The sequence below is a fragment of the Rhodamnia argentea genome, chromosome 7 (genome assembly GCF_020921035.1).
Source record: "Rhodamnia argentea isolate NSW1041297 chromosome 7, ASM2092103v1, whole genome shotgun sequence".
Lineage (NCBI taxonomy): Eukaryota > Viridiplantae > Streptophyta > Magnoliopsida > Myrtales > Myrtaceae > Rhodamnia > Rhodamnia argentea.
Window position 1 is genome coordinate 25,309,721 of NC_063156.1, and position 22,463 is coordinate 25,332,183.

Here is a 22,463-nt window from a genome sequence, read left to right on the forward strand (position 1 = left end):
ATGTTTGTTGCGACTCTGGCTAAATAATTAGTAATGCTAGGCTCTGACTTTCCAAGTTTTAACAGCACTGATCAGTCGCCCTACAGTATCATTTCGTTCAAACCTTCCCAGTGTCTTCATCAGGAAGTGCACTGGATCGGGAGCCTAGATTTGAAGTTTTTCGCTTAATCTAGTGACCCATTAGAGAGATTTAAATGGTAGCTCAACCTAGGTCGATGTTGGGCAAGGTTTTTGTGTCTTTATGCTGGGTTTTCTGGCAATTGAGAATAGAACTTAACAACAAGGAGACAGAGTCGAACTCAAACATCAAATTCTGTCTTTGGTGAAATTTTTCATTTGCCAGTCACCATAAAAGAGATCACATAAGGATTTATGATTGTCCAGAGCAGCAACAAGAGAGGAGATGCGGTGGTGGGAGCTTGAAGGCAGATCCTGCCCCTTCTGTGACCGACTTGTTCGCATGCTTTGTTGCAGTCCGGTTAGTTCGAGCACGGGCCTAAGCACCCTGGTACTACTGGCGGCAGGCACCCTACCACGCTTCCTGCATAATCAACATGAAACTCATCAGGCCTTTTCTTATAAATGTATGCGAAATGGCAATAGTGTGTGTGTATATATATTATGATGAAGTTGAATTTTGTCCCACTGAAAGCGGCGAAGCCCAATCCGATCATCACTAGACACTTCTTGCTGGAATAAAACAGTACATCCTTAAATCAACTTTGGACCTTCATGTGCATTGACAATGAGACCCCAGATTTCTGTAAAAAACATAACAATCCTTAATTTTTACTGAAGATAGAGAGATTGTTACCTGACATGAAGAGAATCGAAATGTACACCAGTCCCACCAAAACTTGATTTGAAGGCACTGCTTTGTTCACGCCCATCTCCTCTCAAGAAACCAAGCCTTCTTTGTCTTCTGATTCTTTGGTCTGACAGAAAGCAAACGAAACTCCAAGCCACAGTTATATTGTCCAACAACACTACATTAGCCTTGGAAATTACTTCATTAGCCTTGATTGAATTATGGTAAGGACGTTGGGATCTTCCATTCAATCGCCTTCTTCTTCTTGTCATAAATGCGTTTCCTTGATTTGCGCCAGTTTTCCCAAACGGTTAACAACAGAAGAATAAAGCCAGATGTTGCTGTAGCTTGCATGTATAGCCTTCTCCCCAAGTTTTTTTTTTTTTGGGTTCAAAAATACTGAAAATTTCATCTAACTCGAAACAAGTTTGAAAACATCGGAAACTAAAAAGGGTAATGACAAAAACAGTTCATGAATTTTGGCCCAATGTGCGATATGATCTCTAAAATCTTTATTTGCTCAATATAATTTCTGAACTTTAGCTCAATTTGCAATATGATCCATGACATTTCAATTTGTTTGATATGGTCCCTAAACTTTTGGTACATGTTCAACTCAATCCTTGAATTATGTGAAGATTTTAATGTTGTTTTTCCATTTATTCAAGTTCGGGGACAATATTGAATATTTTCTTGTAGATCGAGAACTAAATTGAATATAAACGAAAAGCCTAGGTATTACATCAAACAAATCAAAAGCTCAAAGATCACATTGGATGTTGAGCTATATTTCAGAAATCAAATTAAATAAATTGTAATATCATAGATTACTTGTGTCATTTTTCCAAACCAAAATATCTAATTAGTGTGGAACTCTCTTTTCTGCGGGGCCTTTGCCACTCTGATTTGCTAGTTTGTTAGCCTTAGATGAACAAAATCGAGACAGGCCAACTTTATCTTGCAAACACGGTCCAAGTACTAATGTCCCACGGGCTTTGTACTTCGCTGCGCATTCGAAGTGAAGTACAGCCACCGATTCTATTTAGTTCAGCATCTGCAAGAGGCTTTGAGGCTGACTGCCAAATGCAAATCACGTTTGACAATTTTTTTTGACAGCTTTAGGAATGGCAAAAGGGTTGGCCTAAGGCAGGCCGGAAAAAACTTTCAAAATGCTGCATTTCCAAATGCAAATTGACTTTTGTCTTCATTCACATTTTATCCTATGAAGCATCCACACGCCAAACCTCTCGGTGTGTCGGTGTCGGACACGTGTCGGATGAGGCCACGTGGTCCACGCTTGTCGGAGGTCCGACACATGGTTAAGGCCAGCGACATGCCAGGACACACGAGCCAGTGAGAAAGTAGAAGAGATTCGTCGTGACCCGACTCCTCCCGTGCTTCATCGGCCTCCCAGAGACTACTCCGATGGTCTTGACAGCTGCTATGGTGGTGCGTCGTTAGATATAGCCGGGAAAAAGCACAAATTTGGAGGAGGGCAGAGATCGGGGGAGAGGGGGAAGACGGGTCTGCGTCTCGAGGCCGTGAGAGAGATGAGGGAGAGAGATGAGACATCGCATGGCAGATCTCACCGAGAAAGGGAGAAAATCTGGGGCAGAGGAGGGAGGAGGACGTCTGCGAGCGGGGGAGATAGAGCGAATGAGGAAGAAAAGGAAATGGAGAAGGAGAAGAAAATGGAGTGAAAGAGACGAGAGAGAGAGGGATGAGCAAAAAACGATTATTGTACCGTTTCCATTATCATTTTAGTTTTTTAAAAGGCTGGTTTTTGGGGTTAAATTACGAAAATACCCATAATTTTTTTTTTTTTTATAAGAGCTCTTTTTTTTTGTAAATTCTCTATTTTTACAAAAAAAAAAGCATAAAAATAATAATCTATCACATATTCATAAAAATTTATATTTAATATATAACGAGTCCTAACGTGTCGAAATTTCCTATTTTTAAGAAATGACGTGTCGTGTCAGCGTGTCGCGTCGTTTCGTGTCGCGTGTCGGTACTATTTAGGCCGAACGACGTTGTCACTTGCTAGATGAGCTCTTTTAAGTTCTTGCCCTTTCTCCAGCCACAGACGTGAATATCCGTCCTTCGGCCCAAAGGTAGCCCAATATTCATTAAAGAGGTTGACCATAACTGCTCTGTTGCTCTGCGACTTCACTTCACCTTGGTGGAGGACTTGTTTTACTGCATATATCAATACAAAACGTTCTTCACCTTTATAATAATTAAAGTCATAATCAGAATAGTGAAAAAATGTGCATGAATGAAAATAAATAAAAAAAAAAAAATAGGCATTACCCTCCATCAGAGGATTTTTCATCTGGTTATCCAGATTCTGATGACTGGATCCTGCTGTAAAATAGCTCATTACATTATGTGTTGAGCAAAATACTTCATTTTGCATATAAAAAGATTTCTCTAGAAGAGCAGTCGCTTGTGCAGCAGCAACTCCTGGTCGACCGGCAACTCTCGATCCAGCACCAACTTGTGCAGCAACAGCATCTAATTTGAATAAGTGGTTGTACTATCTTTTTTGCTCCTCACTCAAAGCCAAGCAAATTGTGATCCCTTGCTTACTCTTCCCTCCCAAGTGAAATGTAATCCTATCGTGGCTATTGGATTTAATTTGGAAGCTACTCCTACACTTAAAGGCGCTTCCACTGTCCATTGGCCATTCGGTTCACGTGATTCCACGGATCTTCTTGTTGTTTTGGTATATCTATCTAGAACAAAAATCAGGTAACAAAACAAACACCGGATAAGAAACAAACACCTTCAAATCAGGTAAGCTCTCCCTCCCACCAAAAAATGTAAGCTTTTTCCGAGCTTGTACTTCATAACTAGAGGTCCACCTAAGCCTTAACGACTGAAACAACCTGCGCCTCAACTCTTTGATTGTCCAATGCATCAATCACCGCACCCAAAAAAACAAACAGACCCGTAGATCAAGAAAGAACCATCTTTATTTATGCCCTCCAACCCCTTCGCCCACTAGAGGTGGCCAAATGGACCCATGGGCCCGGAACCGGCCCGAAACCAGCCTGTTGACCAGGGCCACGGTTCCAACCCGGAATCGGAACCGGCCCTCAAGGGCCGGTTCTGGTTTGTAAATTATTGGAACCGACCCGGAACCGCCGGTTCCGACCCGTTTTTTTTTTTTAAAGGGAGAAGACCAGGTAAAAAGAGTAATTGGGTCTTGAAATCGGAACCTGCCCTTCAAGGGCCGGTTCCAGTTCCACCTTTTTTAGGAACCGGCGGTTCCACAGAACCAGCCATATCTATCGCCCACTGCTTCCTCCCCCTTCACAATGATAATAATAATAAAAAAATCTTTATTTATGCCCTCCGACCCCTTTTTGACCACCGCCTCCTCCCCCTTCAGTCAAGTTGGGAGTCCACTAAGATACACCGGCTTCATTCAAACGTTCTCATCCAACCCACCACACCCCATCACGAGTGCATTTCGAAACGCACCAAAAAATGCTAACTTTTCCAAATTTTTTTTACCAAAAAACAAGAAACATTTTTATTTATGCATTCCTCTGACGTAATTGCAATCGGTGTTCCGAGTCGGTAATAATGATTGACTTGGTTCTTAGGTTAACCATCGTTTTTTGGTTCTCAGGTCAACCATCTATTTAGCATAGTCAAAGAAATCTATCCCCAAATTAGATCATAATCGTTGAGCGAAATTACCTCGAAATCGAGCTTTCCTTTCCATCCGCCGATTTGAATTTTGATGCCTCTAGCAATGTCCATCCACCGATTTGAATTTTGATGCCTCTAGCAATGCCAGAAGATGGCTTGTCATCAGAATTACGCGCCTTGTACCATCTTTCAATGGTTTCTATGCGGAGTCCCAACCACTTTGCCGCTTCTCTCGAGAGGAACATGTTTGTTGCCCCCGTGTCAACCAAAGCATAGAGCGGATTGTCTCGTACCTTGACTTCCACGAAGTATAGCATTATTGGACTTGAGGATTTCTTTGGCCATGATTGAGTTCGTACGGAGTAGAGCTTCCTTATGCCTCTGAGTCGCCCTACCCATTCTTCGGCTTCTTCGGCTCCCTTGGTTTTTCTTTGGACACAATTGAGTACAGTGGCCACCTTTGCAAATCGTGCACGGCTACAAAAGATAATGCTTGAACTTTTCCTCTGGGTTGTAGTTGTTTTAGGGATCGATTTCCTCAATGTTGGTGGGGAGATTTAGACAATCCTTCCCCCAATTCCTTTCTCTTTCACCATGGTAGTCTTTTCTACCATGGTTGGAATCGTTTCTTCATCCTTGCTATCCATGTTTTGATCCGACTTCCATTTCCCCTTGGACTTGGACGAATCGATCTTGCTGAAGTCGAAGAGATATTCAGCCACGGGGATTGCCTTCACTTTAGTTCGAGTTGCGCCAACAGCTTCAATCCAAACTCCATGAGAGCCTCCTTCTCCCAAGATTGGGAATTTGGAATTTGGGTTCGGTGAACTCCTTCACGTATTCCAGGATCATGCCTTCTTGCTTAAGGTGATGTAGCTTGCTACGATCTACTTGTGGAGCAAACTCAAGATAGCAGTGATCCTGGAGTTCTTTGACAAAGTCATCCCACGTATCCATGGGATCCGACGCGCCTTTCTTGGCTTCATCACACATGAATCGCCACCATAGTATGGCATTTTTAGATAAGAACATCCAAGCGTTTCATACCTTGGCCGCCAAAGTATCAGTCCATGCTCCAAAGGAAGTTGTCCACTTCCATGGCAGATCGTTCGCCTTTGAACTCTTTTGGTTTTGGCCCTCATGATTTTGGCTCATGATGCTTGTTTTGTATAAGACTATCTCTGTCTTGTGTTCTAAGACTATCTCTATTAGCGCTTCTATCTCGACTTGGTGGGAGTTTTCTTTTTCTTGAACATCCAACTTCAAAGCTTCAACCGATCTTCGAGAGCTTTGTCCTTCGTTTGTAGTGGGGCCACGGCTCCAATGGGGACAATGGAGAAGTCTTCACGAATCATCCTATCCATCTTGGTGATCTGCTCCTTTGCATCTTCAAGGCCATTGAGGAGCTCGTATGCAGTAGCTTTCATCTTTTCGAACTTTTCGTTGAGAGCGGACAACACGTTCGATGATGCCTCTCTTCTTTTTATTTTCCCCGGGCATTCTCATGGGGAATTTCTCCATCCATGGTAGCAACACGATCCACTTCTGAGTTTTAACATTGCCTCAACTAGCTTGATGACCTCTCAACCTCACGAACAGCTCGTCTCTACGTTGCTCTAATATCACTTGTCACGGGCCGACACTTGTGGGTTGCCTAAACCTAGCATTTTCACCCGAAAAGAGGAGAGTTGTGAGAGAGACTATGTGAGGAATGCTTTGTTATTCTTTCTTGTGGATGATCAAATGAAGAGGATGAAGCCTCTTTATATGGTAGAGGGTCTCGGATTACAACCTTTAATCTCTATTAGATCCAACGGTTAAGATTGTATCTCCCATCTACATAACCACCGACAATAAATAAGAAACTTATAGAAAAAGGGGACAATTACAGTATTGTCCGCCTCTAGGAATATTCTAAAAAATAGTAAAAAACCCTAGGCAAATTCTAGAAAATCAAGACACAGCAAGTTTTGGAGTTCTTTTCGGCCATAGGATCGACCGGTCTGGCCACGAAACCCCGGGCCGTTACAGGCGTGTCGATGAACTCTTTTACTGGACAGGTCCATCGACTGAGTGTCATAATAACAGCCGGTCCACATTGTGGACCGGGTTTCATACGAAGGCAGAAAGGCCTAAACCAGCCCGACCCAACTCGAGGCCCGAACAACAGTGCCTTGCTGCAGAGTTAAGATTGAGCCAGGCTCGCTTGAAGCGTTGGCTGCTTCATTCGACGGGACCTCTTAGTGCCGTCGACGACTCACTCCGACGGCCCTGATCATCAGGCTCCAGCAGCTCACGCAAGTTGCCGGCGAAAATTGCTCGACTTGCGATTCCAAGGAAGAAACCCGCATGCCTCGGTACAAAGATGAGCCTCCCGCAGTCCGCGTGTACACGGTCTGTGATGAATCGAGGTTCGTGTTGATGCCTCAAATCTTTTCTTTGTTGTTCTTCATTTGATATACCGTTGCAACAGACGAGTTTGATGCTTTTCAGTTGATTCTTCCGACATGGTTGATTGGTTCATTTGCTTTTTTGTTAAGGTCGGGTTTGATTTGGTTCTTCTTTGTTTCCTTCGTGTTTCAACAGAAACCTGATCGTCAGGAATGTTCCTGCGTTAGGATGTGGAGATGAGCTTTTGAAGCTCTTCGCCGCTTATGGCGGCGTTGAAGAGTTAGTACTTTCTCTCTGTGTCCTTGGATTTTCTTTTTAACATTTTTAGTGGATAGGAGTTTGAGTAAAGAGTTAGGAATGATGATCATAAACAGTTTATTACTCTCTATTCCCGGCGAAATTCTCTAGGTTTGATCTTTGGTTGCTTCTTCAGATGTAAACCAATGGATGAAGAAGACTGTGAGCCGTACACTGATGTTTATTGGATCAAGTTTTGTCTCGATTGCAATGCTAGGTGATTGGATTTGCTTCTTCTAGTGCGGAGTTCCAGTTGTCTTCACATTTATCGTGAAGTTCATTTATTCGGGACGTAGAACGGCTCCTAGCATCCTTAATTTGACACCCTTGTTCCACTTTCCTTGATAGGTTTGCGAAAAAAAAGTTGGATGAGTATGTCTTCTACGGGAATAGACTGCAAGTTTCGTATGCTCCCCATTTTGAGAGCCTCTCTGATACAAGAGAAAAGTTAGAAGCTAGGAGAAAGGAAGTTCTTGCTCGGTCGAACCGTAAGCTTTTACAATTGGGAGCACAATTCTAGTGTTGATCTAGGCACAGGTTTTCATGTGATAATAAATTAAGGGCCATTTAATGCGTGTCATGTCTGCTGATGCAGCTGGAAGATTCAAGGGTACTGCCACCTCTAGCAGTGTTGGTCTGGTTAGGTCTTCAGCTAATGCAAGTTCCTTGCAGAATAGTGCTGGCCGCCTACAGATCTTCAATCCCAATAGGTATATTAACGAAGCCTTGAAATGCTGTTCTTCTGATGCTTTCAGCATGCATGATTAGCAGTCAACCTCACTTTCCTTTGTGATGCCAGTGCATCACAGCTCATTCCTCATGCTGACGGTTCTCCGTATACGAGGGTTTCCTCGGAGCTGGTATGTTACTCTGTTACACTGCTAAATATCGTCACTCCAATTTTTTTCCTCTTTGTTCAATTGATGGAATAGAGGTTTAAATTGACATATGGAACTACTTGGAGTTTACCTGTTATACGACAGTTAAGATGATTGCAGAACTTGCTTTGTTCATTTTTTGTCATATTAGCTTAAACTGGGTTATTTTGAGACAAATTTTGCTCCATGCATAATTGTAGATTCTTTTCTGGTTTAAAGTACCGCATATTGCTTGTGTGCTAGCTCTACATGATGTAAGATATGCACGTGTATTTAGAAGACAGTAGCATAGTTTGATCAGGAAGTCACTAGTCAGAAAAATATATATCTGCAATAGAGTGCGCATGCTGAACCTCATTAATATGTTTTCTTTTTTTTTAATTTTGTTCTACAAGTATAGTTTCTCATATTCACATATTTTATCCAAAAGTTCCTCTGCTCCTTTACATTAGAACCAGTTCAATGAGAGGGCAGTTCTTATCATTCCTTACCATTTGCTTCGGAAAAATTAGGTGCTCGCCTTCATCTTGCATTTGATATTCGATGCATATAGCTTGATATTTTTTAAAATCAACCTCCAGCATCCATATGCATGCCCGTAGTCTCAGATTGTCCTTATGTCCTGGGCCTAATTCGCAATTTTCTTTTATAATGATGGATCTCAGGATTATTTTCAATCCCATTCGATGAATCAGACGGTGCAGTTGGTCAGAGACAAGCTCAATAAGGTGAAAAGCTAGGTCTTACAGGCTTGGTTTCAAACAACATTTGATTCTGATTATTCCTCCTAATGCGTGTTTTAGATTGAATCAAGTGGTGAGCATCCACAATCAGGACCTGCAGCGAAGAAAGCTCGCGTCGACAGCAGAAGGAGAATTTGACTTTTATCGGAACTAAGCATTGCCCTAGGTTGAAGGATGTCCTGATCTTTCAGACATTGCTTTTATCTCACTGGTACGGACTCCCCTCAAGTCGACACTGTTATTGTCTACTCTATGTCGATCAAATCTGCAAGTTATATGTGGTTGAAATCATATTTGCTTAGTTTTAAATGGCTAATTCTAATAGATTATTGGATAGAAACCTTTGCCACCTTCTTGAATACATGCAACGATGCAAAAGGGAAGACTTCAATTGTGAATTTGTTTGCTGATAAACAAACGTTTGGCAAGGTTAAATTACAACTTACTTGACATAATGCCAATAAGAAAAGGAGGTCGCAGCATGACACGCAATCTCTGGCGCCAACTTTGATCATTGTGATCTTCTGAGGCTACCTTTTTCCAAATGCAGGACACGACTCTACAAAGCGGGCACGTGCTTAAACCATCACCCTCCATTTGAGCAAGTTTCAGGGCACTCAACTTTTGGGGCGATACCTGTATCACCCATCTATGAGGTTGACGAACACATGAGCATCAGCAATAAAACCAGTATCAGTGCAATCCCTACTCAGCATAAATTTTCTTTAAAGTTGCCAATCCAATCGTGCAAAAGCAAATTGAATCTTCAGCTAAGGAAAAGCATGCCAATATGGGCATCCATTTCAACAATGGGGACAGACTGATTGCTGGGGCGAACAAACTCAACCCTATATCATTTCTCATTTTTGGACTAATGTAGTGGGAGCAGAAAGTTGGAGTTGACTTTGGAGCTTTCTACATCTTGAACCAGATGGGTCTCGAGAGCCTAATCGAGTAGTTGATGTTCTGTGTACATATGTTTCTGCTAAGGCAGCATTTTTTTAAACATTCGGATGTCATTACTAGATTTGTTCAATTCGATTGTATCCGTTAAATTTGAGCAGATGTGCCAGAAGACCATACTAAAGGTACTAATCTTCAACTCATCAAATGGGAAACGCACGACGTCGAAGATTTTGATCTGGCTTGGCAAAATTGAACTTAAATCCGGAAAAATCAAGGAGTTGAGTTTTGAATCTAACTTTAGAAAGAACGATAGGTATAATTATCTGAACTATCTGCTAAACTATAACTATAGATTTGTTTTAATGTTTGGTACTGAGCAGTAAAAAATCATTTTAAATAACTAGTATGGTTGTAAAAACTTGTGGTTGTGTTGTGGCGCAAAACTTGGTTTATCAAGATTATTTTGGGAAAAAGAACAACTGAAGTATCAATATTTATGTATGGTGTTTACTTTGGTATCAATATATATTTTTTATCACTTAAGTGTCGAATTTCTTGTCACACAAAAAAAAATTGTATGTATGTGACCATCTACCCAAACTTTGTGTGACAATTTCCCCAAACTATTTGACATTAAAAACTGAGCACTTAAGTGACCATTTACCTCAAAGTTTTGAGATAAATGTGTACACATAAGTTTATGATTTTTTTTTACAAAAAAATTTTAGATATATGTACGTTTGGTTTTCAATTTAACAAAAAAAAGTTTGGGATCAATGCCACGTAAAGTTGGGTTTTGATGTACAAAAAGTTTAGGGTAAATGTTGGCATAGTTCGAGCTTTAAAATAGTTTTCCAAATTTTTTAAAAATTAAGAATTAAATCAGAAAACACCATAACTATAAAAGGTTAATTCCAAAAAATGAGCACTTAAGTGCCAATTTCGGTTAAATAGTATACATGATATTTTTTTATTAAAATTTTAATATTACGTGGCAATTTTTTTAAAAAAGAATCAACCCACTTGGCGTCCACTTGGACTATTCAACTTTAAAATAGTTAAAATTTTTTAAAAATTAAAATTAAACAGAAAAATAACTTAAAAAAGTAAAAAAAAAGAAGCGAGAGGTGCGGGAATAGCCCCTACCATCACCGGCCATTGCCGAAGTAGTGTGGGGACACCCCGCCAAGAGGGACCCTCGCTAGGGGTCGCCGGGGCTCCATGACCCCCTCGGCCATCCCCCCCCCTCGCCGGCCATTGTCAACGATGGTGGGGCGGCAACGACCCTCGCCGCTGCAATTGCTTGCCAATTTTTTTTATAGTTTATTTTTAATTTTTTTAATATTATGTGAATTTTTTTATTGATTTTTAATTTTGTTTTTGCTGACTAGAATTCTTCTGCGAGCCTTGTAGATGCCACGTGTGATTTCCGATGAAGGTTACCAGAGTTGACACTAAAATAACCGTTTTTCAAAAAAATGACACTTTAGTGATTAAAAAAAATATTGGCATCAAAGTGGTACACAAATATTGGTACTCCAGGTGTCCTTTTACCGATTATTTTGTAAAACAAAAAAAAAAAAAAAAACTTGTTTGAGTCGGGTCTATAAGAATATCGGATCAATTATGATGGTCCACAAGTATGAAGATTGCGTTGTGTCTTTTGAATATACCTATCATATGAATGGGTCGGATCGGGTTTGGGTCGGGTCATAAATGGTCCAACCCAAATTGACCCATTAATCCGTTTATGATCCATTTATATGTAGTGTAAATCTTTTGACCCATGCCCGACCAAACCCACACCCGACCCATATTACCAAAACTCTTCTACGTTTAATCCAATCTAAAAAAACTTTTTTCTTTTAAATTCTTAAAAAAATAATATTTCTAAATCATTGTGGACAACCTAAAATTGATTTTTTTATTTTTAATGATTTTAAAAAAGTTCTCAATTTTTTTATTTATCACCTAATTTTTTTCACTTCGTCTGAGTTTATTATTTTTCTTTCTTTTAAAATTTTGATTTTTTAAAAAATTATATTTTATTTTCTCTTCTTTCTTTTATTTTTTATTTTTTTTCCCTCTAACTCCGGCAGGGTCACCAGTCGAACCTTAATTTTGGAAGCCAAGCTAGATTCTCTCAGGCATTTCAACAAACACTTCACATGCAACCAAACTGTCTTCGTCTTGCTCTTTAACCACATGCATCAAACCATCAACTCTCTGTGATTCAGCCAGCAAACGAAATCGGGCATACAACTACCACAGCACCACCGTTGTCGAAGAGATAGACGACAAAAACAATCAACCCCTTGCGGAGCTACGGCCGAGGAAGGAGCTCACAGAATCGAAAACCTCCAAATTCAACCCTCTAAACCTGAATCCCAGCAAGCTCAACCCAGTTTTTGGATGGATGCGGTTCCTCTTGGGGCTCCTCATCAACATCGGACGCCGAAATGAAGAAGAAAAGGATGAAGACGATAACGAAGTGAGGAATTGTGATTGAGAGTAAAGTAAATGGAAGGACGGAGGCAAAATTGGAGACGGGCTTCCTGTTCTTCGCAGGTCCATAGTGGACGAGTGCTGTCGGTGCGAGCCTCGGTCTCGACACATCCCATGGCGTGGGCCTTTGGCACCAGCAGTAGAGGAGATACCTCGAGTGCTTGGCGACAAGACAAGGAGGTTCGCGCCGTAATTTGGAATCGCAGTCCCAGCATAGGTGTTGACACTTAAAATAATCCAAGAGAGACTCGTGACAAGCACGTGAGGAAGCGATAATCAGCTACAGGAAGAAACACGGAAGCAAGGAACGTTTCAATCAGAAAGGTGGCACGTGTCGGGATAAATTCTGGCGCCACTTCCTTCTAGAACAAGAAAAGCGCGGAGGGAGGCCACGATCGGCGGTTGGCGCGTAATCCCCACGAGGTAAAAGAAAAGGCGCGAAGACTAGGAAACCGTCATCCACGTGGCTTATGGAAAGAGCAAAGCACTGGGGCCAAAGGAAAAAGAAATCGCTCGGTTACTAAAGAGCTTGCCTATAAATACCTCGCAATAGCAAGATACACACACACAACAAATCCAAAACACTTGCATTTTCAAACTAGCTCTTAGCTCTTAACCTTTAGCCTTTACCCTAGCCTAGGTTGTAGTCTTCGGATCCCCGTTGTCGATTCAATTCGCTGAGTATCATATCCGAGTTAGATGTCGTCGATTAGATTCGCGTCTACTCATTAGGTTCAAGCACCGTCGATTAAATTCGGTGTTGCACCCTTCACTCATCTTGTCCAAGATCAGTCGATTCAATTCCGGTATTGTGTCCTATAATTCCCCCGGTCTTGTCGATTGAATTCAGCATTGTGTCCTACATTATCTCCCGATCCTGTCGATTCAATTCCAGGGTCACGTCGAAGTCTGTCACATACTGTTACTATTGCACATTGGGCCGTCGAAGTTGTCGAAAGCCCGTTTGTAACGCGTCCTTTTGTGTAAATCTATTGCATTTGACATTCTCTGTCCAAAACTGACTCGGAACTCGTTTTCGGAAAACGAACGGATTAAGTTCGATAAAAGATTCTCGCGTAAGCAACCTTCATTGGGCCATAGTCAATCGGGCTTAGAACCCATTACCAGCAAAGCCTTGTCGAGGGATTTTAACGCGTAACAATAGGTTTGCTTGGTCCGACTTGCAGTACATGATAGGGGTGATCGGTTTCCGGTCCGATCCGGTTCCCCTCAAGAATCGAGAATCGGATCGGTGGTCTCTATTCTCAATTTTCCGGAATCGGGGAACCTGGATAAAAGTTTCATTGATTTGGACACATGCAAAAAAAAAAAATGCATCATTCCTAACATGGAGCACATAAGCTTGGTTACTTTAAAAAAATAAAACAAAGTGTAACTAAAAAGACTTCTACATAGGAGAATAAAAAATAGAGAGTGCTAATAGCTTCTCAATTTGAAAAAATTTCTTGGACACCCTTAATAAGTAAAGAGATGGTAACTTTTTTAAATAAATAAAAAATTTCGATCGGTCAAGTCGGGATGGTCCGGTCCTAGGACCCTAGAACTAGGAACCGGACCGCTCCCTTTAGAACCGGGAACCGGACCACCGATCTTGGTCCAGTCCGGGTAGTCCAATTTGCTCACCCCTAGTACATGGTCGCGAGGCTGTTGCAGAGTTCACGTGACTTCTTCTCCTTCATATCTCTCTGTGGCTTGCTCGCTCGTTTCAGTTTTCGTGAAGAAGAGGATGAACACAAGTCAGAAGAGTGAGTCAAGCCTTTCAGTGAAAAAGGGTTAAATGGGTTGTAAATGGATTTCTTATAGTCAGAAGAAGAGTGAGTCAATTCTTTCGGTGAAAAAGGGTTAAATGGGTTGTAAATGGGGTTTAGAAGGAATCCATTTACAATCCATTTATTTTGGCCTTTTATTTTGTAAACCCATTATGAGTGACCCGAGAAATTTGCAGTGGCCCATTTATGACCTATTTTGACAGGTCTACTACTTTTGGGCTACTTCTCTCCGTTGGATCGAAATAAAGAAATCATAACCGTTCAGGCGGAGATCCGTTGAGCGGTCCAGCGTGTGTTACTGTGGACGATGGGAACGTAAATTCGATCTTGAAAGCGGCTGTACCACTTACCAACCACAGTCAAAGCATTTCAATGGAGGAACGCGCTTCTGTTGCTCCCTCCTCTACCATCTGCCACACCTGCGCCATCTCTCTCTCTCTCTCTCTGTCTCTGTGAAAACTGGTTGCTCTGATTGGCAACTGCTCGCGGCCGTGTCGCCAGAAAGCAAATGAGGAAGAGAGTCCCTTTTGAGGGAGGAGGTTCGCATTTAGTATTTACCATCCCACTTTACTTCCCTCCAACTCTGCTCCAAACTTTTTCTTCTTCTCCTCCCTCCCCACTTTCTTTATATAAAGCCCCTGCCTCATTCCCTCGTCTCTCACTCCAGTTCACTTCAACTCCTTCACACAGAGACAGAGAGAATGGCGAGGAAGACGTGGCGTGCGGTGCTTGTCGTCGTTGCTCTTGCCCTGGCCGCGAACCTGGCCGCCGCTGCCAGGACCGCGCCCAGCGGCGGCACCGGGCTTGGCGACCAGAAGAACTTCTTGACCTACGGAGGCGTCGGCGGCTTCGCAGGTCTCGGAGGCCTCGGAGGCGGGATCCCCGTGTTCGGCGGGATGGGAGGGATCGGAGGGATGAGCGATCCCGGTGGCGCTGCTGGCGGAGTTGGGACGGGCATCGGCGGCGTAGGAGCTGGCGCTGGGGGCGGAGCTGGCGGAGGATCCGGCGGTCTTCCTCTGCCTTGATTGGCTTCATGAAGTCTGCTCCTCGCTTTTACGAGTCCGTTTGTTCTGTTGAATGTAGTGGTGGTGAGTCGTGTGTCTTACGCGCCCGCGCGTTTCAGTTAGTCCTCTATTTGTGTCTCTCTCTAGTCCTGTCGTTTTGGTGTCAGCCAGTTCAGTTGTTCCACGTGTTTTCTGTCGTTTCAAATCGAAAGCTTGTTCGGATTAGAATATTATGAAGTGAAAATTTTAATTAAAGCCCCGAGTCATTTTTTCAAAAGATGATACAAAAAAAGTGATCAACTCAATCTCAAATAAGGGTCTTATTTGATCCGGACCGGAACAAGGCATTTTCTCCATAATAAAATCTGAAGCTAATTTAAAAAAATATATATAAGAAAAACCAAAAAAAAAAAAAAGGCATGGGCTCGCCAGCCTGCCAGCCAAAATTTTCACCGGTCAGCGAACACTCTATTTTTCCGGCTTCCGGGACATGGCATCTCGTCCAAAATAAAATCTGAAGTAGATTTTTTTTTTTTTTTGGATCGAAAAATATGAAGTAGACTAAAAAGGGGAAAAAAAAAGAAAAGCCAAACAAAAAGAAAAGGACGGGCCATCGCTATAAGCAGGAAGTGATTGTGGTCGGCGCTTCAACCGCGAGGCAGGATAGCAGGAGCAACGACCGGCAAGAACCCGGCCGCCATTGCGACTACCTAGGGTTTCTCGAACTTGATGCACAGCTGCACACGCAACGCTAACAATGGAGGAAACTAGAGAGAGAGAGAGAGAGAGAGAGAGAGAGAGAGGGGGGGAATTTCAACGTTCAGGGCAAGATGGTCGATAAATTTCGCTTGATCGTCCCAACAAATCTCATCTTGTTCGACGAAAATGTGAAATTTTTACGGTTCAAACTTCCAGAGTTGAACAGGGGAAAAGATCGATGAAGTGGGGTCATTCTCAAAGCCAATAACGCAAGAACTCTATACGTAAGAAAGGCGTAACAATTTTTTTTTTGTTTGCGTTGAGAATCTCACCGAAGTTCTTTTGAGTTGTTTGTGCTGGCGTTGTTTCATGGAATCCTTATTATCAGCTCAGTTTATATTGTGATTCTGGGGTCTGTATCTGCAGTCTGCGCCTTTGTAGTTGAAAAATGGTAGTGGCGGGGAATGGAGCGTGGGCGTTGAGCTCTGAACACACGGAGGATGGTGAAAAAGGCGCGAGCTTGCGAGTGAGCTGCCGAAGAAGAAGAAGAAGAAAGGCGGAGGGTGCGACCGCCGGATTTGGGCCCGTAAGCTCGCCGGCAAAGTCGATGTTGGCGCACACCCCGACCATCGCCAAACTCCTCATTTGAGACCGACTTAACTACTTTTAAGGCATTCCTTTGATTAAAAAGGACTTCACTTCAGGCCATTTTTCCTATTATCATTGCTTTTGAGTGTTGTGGCTACTTCGTTCTCTAATCTTACCGAAGAAAATACGAATATTGTAGAATTATCGGCAAGTTGATCTCACCGCAATCAGTTGAGCACAGAGGAAGAAGAACTGTCCTCTGTCTATCTCTCTATTGTTATAGTTATGGATAAAAACATAGTTAAGAGGATGTGCACCCTTAATATCGAGAAAGCTAGACCTAATGCATGACATAACTCAACTCTATCTGTCCCTACTCGTGGCAGTTTAATCACAAATTCATACTGTAGAGTCCATGTGAATTTAGCCCCAAGATCAAGTCGCCAGCTCATGTTTTCTCTTAATAAAAAAAAACGATAACCAATCGATGTCAATTGGATTATAATAAATATCATAAAGAACTTCAAACCGGTATCATCGTGTCACATTTATCACAAATTAATTTTTGTGTCACAAAATCTCCCAAATTGGTACATCCCAAATTTACCCCCACACTAGCGAACAAGTGTTACATTTGCTCCAGACTAATTTTTATGTCTCACGACTTTAGGTCTTAATCGTAAGACGATCGAATCGAGAAGGGTCCTTACAAGCCTACGTGTGGGTGGCTAGAGCCTGTTTGAGACATTGCTTGTCCTAGGCTGGCCCACAACTTTTGGTTTGGACCTAGCAAGCTGAGATGGGAGAGCTAGTCGAAGCACGCCATTGAACTCATGATCAGGTCTAATTTCTAGTTTGGTATTCATTTGACGATCAATGTGATTGAGATAATAAGCCTTTAAAACACACAAGAGTTGCATTGAATATTTGATTGAATCCTAATTGGAAACTAATGTCATCTTCTTTTTGGCGGCATCTAATATTACTTATAGTTCACTAGACCCCAAAAAACACACACACACACACTAAAGGATGCATTAATTTGTAATAACCAAACTAGAAAATCGTAATCCTTTTCTTTTTATTTTTTACTTTAAATTTCCTTTAGGCAAAATATGTTAAAAAAAACTTAAGAAAATTATGCAAAAAATTATATAAATTTATTGCACTTTCATTAATTTAGTTTTAAACCTATTGATTTTGTTAATTGAGTCCTAAAATTTTTCACATTTTACTAATCGAGTATATTCAGCCAATTTTGACCAAAAATTGCCCACGTAGACTTTGACCCGTTGCACGATTGGCGATTTTTATGTTACAATTTTTTATAATATCTTCCTTTTTTGTTATTCATTTACTTTTCTCTTTTTCAGTTCTCCTTATTTACTTTTTTCCTTTTTCATTTTCCCTTTGCATGCAACCCTCGCCCCGAAGCCGATGACACCGACGAGGTCCAACGGCTACCGACGGAGGAAAAAAGAAAAAAAAAGAAAAGAAGTAAAAGAAAGAAATAAAAATATTAAAATATTATTAAAATTTGTTTACGTCGATGTCGATTATTCCACGTGAGATTATCAACATCTACATCAGCGATTTTCTATCAAAACCGGAGGGATAGACTCAATTGGCAAAACATGAAAATATATATAACTTAATTGATAAAATTAAAAGGTTTTTTTATTGAATTGACAAAAGTGTAATAAGTTTAGGATTTTTTGAATAATTTTGAAAAAAATACTTGGATAAAATAGACAATGAGTCAAAAATCTTTGAAAAATTATTCTCCCACACGCACCCGAGAGAATAGAGATGATGTCCACGGATCATCCGCGACCCACCCGAGTAACGACCCGGATCCATCGAATCCTCAATCTAGCGCCCTAATTTTGCTCTTAATCATCGCGGGATCACAGCTCGCGCAGGCTGCTCTGCTCCGTTCACCTGTGGTTTCCGCATGCTCCCTCCGTTCCAATTGACTTCTTCTTCTTAAAGACGGCCTCGAGGTGAGTCCCCGAACTCATCCCTATCGATTGCCATCCACTCTCCGATACACACGGTCCGATTACCGAGCGTTGGACCCCGCGTTTCTTGGCTTTTGGTTGAGCTCGAAAGCCCGCAAGAATGGGCACCCGACAGTGTCGAGTTTGCAACGAAGCGCAATCGAAGTACAAGTGCCCCTCTTGTCTCGTTCCTTAGTAAGTGGAGACAAACTCTACTCTTTGCCCCTTTTCAGTTCCGATTTCGAGAAGCCTCGTCGTGTTTTGCCATTGAAACTGTTTCCTTGTTGCGATTGTTTGCTTTGGGCGCAGTTGTTCTTTGGCATGTTTCAAGAGACACAAAGGTATTGGGCGCTTTGATTTCTTTGCATATCTGCGTTACCTCCATAAGTTGCATGACAAAGTTTTGAAATTGGGCAAGAATTGGCTGTTTGGTTAAGCCTTGGAAGGATCTTGTGGGATAGACAAAGTGCAGTGGGTGTAAGTAGAAAGGTACAAGAAGGCGATTCTGGTCAATTTCGCTATTCTTGCACGCGCACACGTACACCCTCGTGAGGTAGCCATGTCGCGCCAAGTGAACCGATGCACTTTCTATCGATTGGTTTCTGTTCCTTCCAGTTTTCGGGCCCGAGTTGTTTTATTGCGCAACTTCCCACAGTTTGAATGAAATACTTGTTGGGTGTTGTCTTAGGGAACAGCAGATGTACGTGTATCCAACCATGGGGTTCTGACCAGAAAATTGCGTGTTCAAACCTTGTTGATTGCACTCTTCAATGTCTTGGATGCAAACTATGTGTGTAGCGAAACATGCTTTTTGCAAGACTGTCAATGAGACGATATTCGCCTTTGCTGATTCGGTGAATTGGTTTTTTTGTTTGTTCTTTTTTTGATTTCATGCCTTGAGCACTCTCTGTTTAGGCTCCTTTTTCAACTTTTGTACTTAAGAGCTGAACCATCGAAACTGATGCCTCCTCGTGAGTTAAGATATCCGACTGATTTGGCTGCACGTTGCTTGTTATCAAAATGTCCTCGGAGCACGGCTTGGATGCAACTTCTGTAGTCATCTTGGGAATTTGAAATGCATCATAAATTGTCATTGAAGGCAAAATAATAGGTTATTTACAATAAACTTGCAAGAGATCATCAGAGAAAGAGAAGTCATACCTCTTCTCGGGTCTACTGTTTATAAATGTAAGGTTTTGGAGGGCTCCCTTATCTTTCAAAAATTAATGAGATGGTGGAACTTCTTTATGGTTGCAGAAGCTCCTTGCGTCAAGCCAGTGTCTACCGACCACCATAATGAAGGTAAATAAGCCTTCCAAGATTCTGTGTTTGCTTTTTTAATTAGCTATGAGGAACGGTATTTTCTGTTCTCTGTAAGTTCATTTCAGATTTCACTAAATTTTGTGCTCCTGTTCCCTGCCAATGCGTCCCTGGAAGACATGGGAGGTTGAGATTGAGGTTGGGATATGCAAATGCTTCGAATATGTTTCTTAAGTCCACACTTGATTTTTTCTTCAGAAATAAAGCAATCAACAAGCGTATTATCTGTTTTAGGCTGGATTTCAAGGAATTAAGCTTTATGATGAGCAATGTATTTGTGCTTGAAAGTGATTGTTTCTTAATGGCGCGATGTGATTGAAGAAATCAGGTTGACTTTTAGTAATTCTTTATAGAGTGCCATAAAACTTAACTTCTCATATCTCAGCCTCAAGTCAGGAATTGCCTGTGGACAGACCTTTTAACATTGATGGCCCGCATGACGTGGTGCAGCAGGGGCAACTAGAATCCTTAGGTATGGTTTTCCTGCTATCTCAGTACTCACCACATATCTTAGACATCAATCTTCAGGCTACCAGTAAAGCAAATTTTGGTGTGTTTGTTCTTCGGGCCAATCATCTTTATGCATTGCATGTGCATTCTCTCATCAGAAATTGCTTCAAAATCTCAAAAAGATGGCAATGGACGTGATCATATAAAGATGTACCTTATTGTTTGTTATTGATGGACTTGTAGATTCAATTGCTTCGATAGGTTGCCCAGTTTATGTTATTACTCATGGAGTTGAATTATATGAATATGTGGTGATTTGGAGCACTCATGCAACTACCAAAATTGAGCAACTATTGAAAATTGAGTTGTGAACAGCTTCTTCTTCTGAAATTCGTGATGCGCTCAAGGATGAACGCCTTCAGAAACTTATTTGCAAAATCGATGGTTCAGCAGATCCAGACAGCGTGAGTGTCGTGACTTATATCATTTACCTCACCTAACTGACTGCCGGTTATAACATCGGGGCAGGCTGCTCGACACCATTTGAGAGTGAGATGCAACAGTGTTGAAAGGTTTTTTTCCCTCTTACTAGGATCTTGAAAAGGCAATGGAAGTGGAGGCATTCCGCATATTCACTGACAAGGTTCGTGGATGGAAAATCAATTGCTATTGCATATTATCATTTACAGCGTGCAAATTAATATTTCATTGGACAAGATGGTGAGCTACATGATGATCTGAATCTCTCTCCCCCCTGTTCTTTTTCCTTTTGTTCTTGTTTGGTTCTTAGATCTTGTCTGCAATTGGTCCGTAATCACGGAGCTGGATAGGTAAAACCTGCTGCTTGATGTCGAAAATTCCCTGTTCCTTCCATCAAATGGTCTAAAGGAATCGCTGGCGGTAGAAATATGTGGCTTGCCCCCGTAAATGGGGAGACACTACAAGCCCTGAGTTACAGTATACCGTCATCTTATCCACCTTCAAGGGGAATCTCTCTTCCTGTGATCTAACGAGTTGTGACAAACTTAAAATCTTCGATTCTGCTGATCAGGTAGCTAAATTGACGTCTTTGCTTACCCGATTGTCCTCTCCACCGAAAAGTTTTCCCATGTTAAAGGCTATACGTGAAAGCTATGCAATGGACGAATTTTCTGATCCGTTTGGCTGATGTTCATTCTTTTACTTCCACCTTTGTTCTATCCATAGGCTCACGCATCGTCCACAGGAAATTATTAAATGGGAGTGCAACATGTACAAAAATGAATAGGGTCTTTGAAAGGACTGGTCCCGCACGGGCCTCTGGTGGCTCCTACATAAATCACATTAGATTTGACGATTCAAAATCATCTTATATAACATAAAAATGCCCCTAATACTTACAGGTAACGCTAAGCATTTGAGATGTTAAGAGCAAAGGTAATGATGTCCCTTAGCTTTACTTTCTTTAAAACTTAAGATAGCTTAATACAAAGACACTGGTTGTTGTCTTCTGAAAATCATGGTGACCGACTGCTATAGGCTTGACCGACTCTATTTTATCATTCAATTCCTGTTCTTAAAAATGACCAGCTGCCATGAAAGGTGGGTAATCCGACTGTTAGATAAATGACATTGGAGAATGATAAATCAAAGAACTACCATTCTTGAATTGCTGGTCACTCATAAGCTCTCCAACAGAACTTTCATTATCCTTGGCTTTTACAAGCGAAGAAGAAAGATAGGAAAAGGAGAGAACATGCAAATCGTTATCACCTTATCTGGATTCTATATACATACTCCACTCGCATCATTTTAAGCCAGGGAATCAGGAAAGGTAAAAGGAAGAGAAAAATACACATGCCCAAACACACCACAGCACAATTTTCCCTCCTTATGTTTAAAATACAAGAAAAGAATCAGCATCACATAAATTATTTCGGCTTCTATGATGCTCCGCAATGTCCCATGGCATCTTGGATAGGGGACCAAAGCAGAGGGAGAAGGGGCATACGGCAAACGACTATACACGCGGACATGAAGATATGCGAAAAGAATACTCACTTTACAATTGTACATGGCTCGTGCTTCCTGGCCTCATCTGGATAAGTGGCCACTGTTGCTGGCATATGTTGACCCTATAAAGAGAGATATCTCTTGCCTGCCTCCAGCAGCATCAGAGCATGATTCTGCTAATTCTTGGCAGAGACTTCACATATGAGGCTCATTATGTTTGTGGCCACAACGAACAAAACCCGATTTAGATCGTTCTGATAAAAGATGAAATAATTGCGAGGTCCCGAGGAATAGGTGGAAAGGGCGACTTTCACTTCCCTACATTACCTTTTTCTCCTCCAGGCCTGAAAAGCTCGGGCTTTGATCTATCTACTTATCGGCATCCTTTACCACCTGCGACTGTGAGCTCGCAGAGGATCTGGGGTTGAA

At 41.7% G+C, this 22,463-nt stretch overlaps 3 protein-coding genes and 1 long non-coding RNA gene across 10 annotated transcripts; 3 read left to right on the plus strand and 1 right to left on the minus strand.

The window, feature by feature from the left end:
• Positions 1-6,510: 6,510 nt before the first annotated feature.
• Positions 6,511-9,626, plus strand: LOC115742475 (RNA-binding protein 48-like). Of its 3 annotated transcripts, none has more exons than XR_007199225.1 (10): positions 6,511-6,882; positions 7,058-7,141; positions 7,296-7,376; positions 7,508-7,647; positions 7,755-7,869; positions 7,959-8,019; positions 8,703-8,765; positions 8,841-8,991; positions 9,325-9,341; positions 9,372-9,626. XR_007199225.1 is itself a non-coding variant. In XM_030676779.2 (8 exons), exons 1-8 carry the CDS (start codon positions 6,821-6,823, stop codon positions 8,916-8,918), a joined length of 684 nt encoding a protein of 227 aa, XP_030532639.2. In that variant the 5' UTR covers positions 6,511-6,820; the 3' UTR covers positions 8,919-9,092. The 3 variants fall into 3 exon arrangements, 1 of the variants encoding a protein (XP_030532639.2); XR_007199226.1 differs by having other exon boundaries at positions 9,331-9,341; XM_030676779.2 differs by lacking the exons at positions 9,325-9,341; positions 9,372-9,626 and having other exon boundaries at positions 8,841-9,092.
• A 4,964-nt stretch (positions 9,627-14,590) lies between these two features.
• On the plus strand, positions 14,591-15,257 carry LOC115742476 (glycine-rich protein 5-like). Its single transcript, XM_030676780.2, has one exon. The coding sequence runs from the start codon at positions 14,683-14,685 to the stop codon at positions 15,004-15,006; it is 324 nt and encodes a 107-aa protein (XP_030532640.2). The 5' UTR covers positions 14,591-14,682; the 3' UTR covers positions 15,007-15,257.
• A 2,843-nt stretch (positions 15,258-18,100) lies between these two features.
• Positions 18,101-21,486, plus strand: LOC115742480 (zinc finger HIT domain-containing protein 3). 5 transcript variants are annotated; one of them, XM_030676784.2, is made up of 8 exons: positions 18,117-18,467; positions 18,582-18,613; positions 19,530-19,574; positions 19,978-20,064; positions 20,418-20,506; positions 20,635-20,685; positions 20,833-20,872; positions 20,957-21,197. In XM_030676784.2, exons 1-7 carry the CDS (start codon positions 18,394-18,396, stop codon positions 20,854-20,856), a joined length of 402 nt encoding a protein of 133 aa, XP_030532644.2. In that variant the 5' UTR covers positions 18,117-18,393; the 3' UTR covers positions 20,857-20,872; positions 20,957-21,197. The 5 variants fall into 5 exon arrangements, 2 of the variants coding, with proteins under 2 accessions (XP_048138809.1, XP_030532644.2); XR_007199343.1 differs by lacking the exon at positions 20,957-21,197 and adding an exon at positions 21,476-21,486 and having other exon boundaries at positions 18,135-18,467; positions 20,833-20,942; XR_004015573.2 differs by lacking the exons at positions 20,833-20,872; positions 20,957-21,197 and having other exon boundaries at positions 18,102-18,467; positions 20,286-20,506; positions 20,635-20,690.
• LOC115742482 lies at positions 21,371-22,425 on the minus strand. The gene is made up of 2 exons (XR_004015574.2): positions 22,083-22,425; positions 21,371-21,611 (listed from the first exon to the last, which is right to left on the minus strand). It is a non-coding gene; the product is annotated as an uncharacterized LOC115742482 (long non-coding RNA).
• Positions 22,426-22,463: the final 38 nt, after the last annotated feature.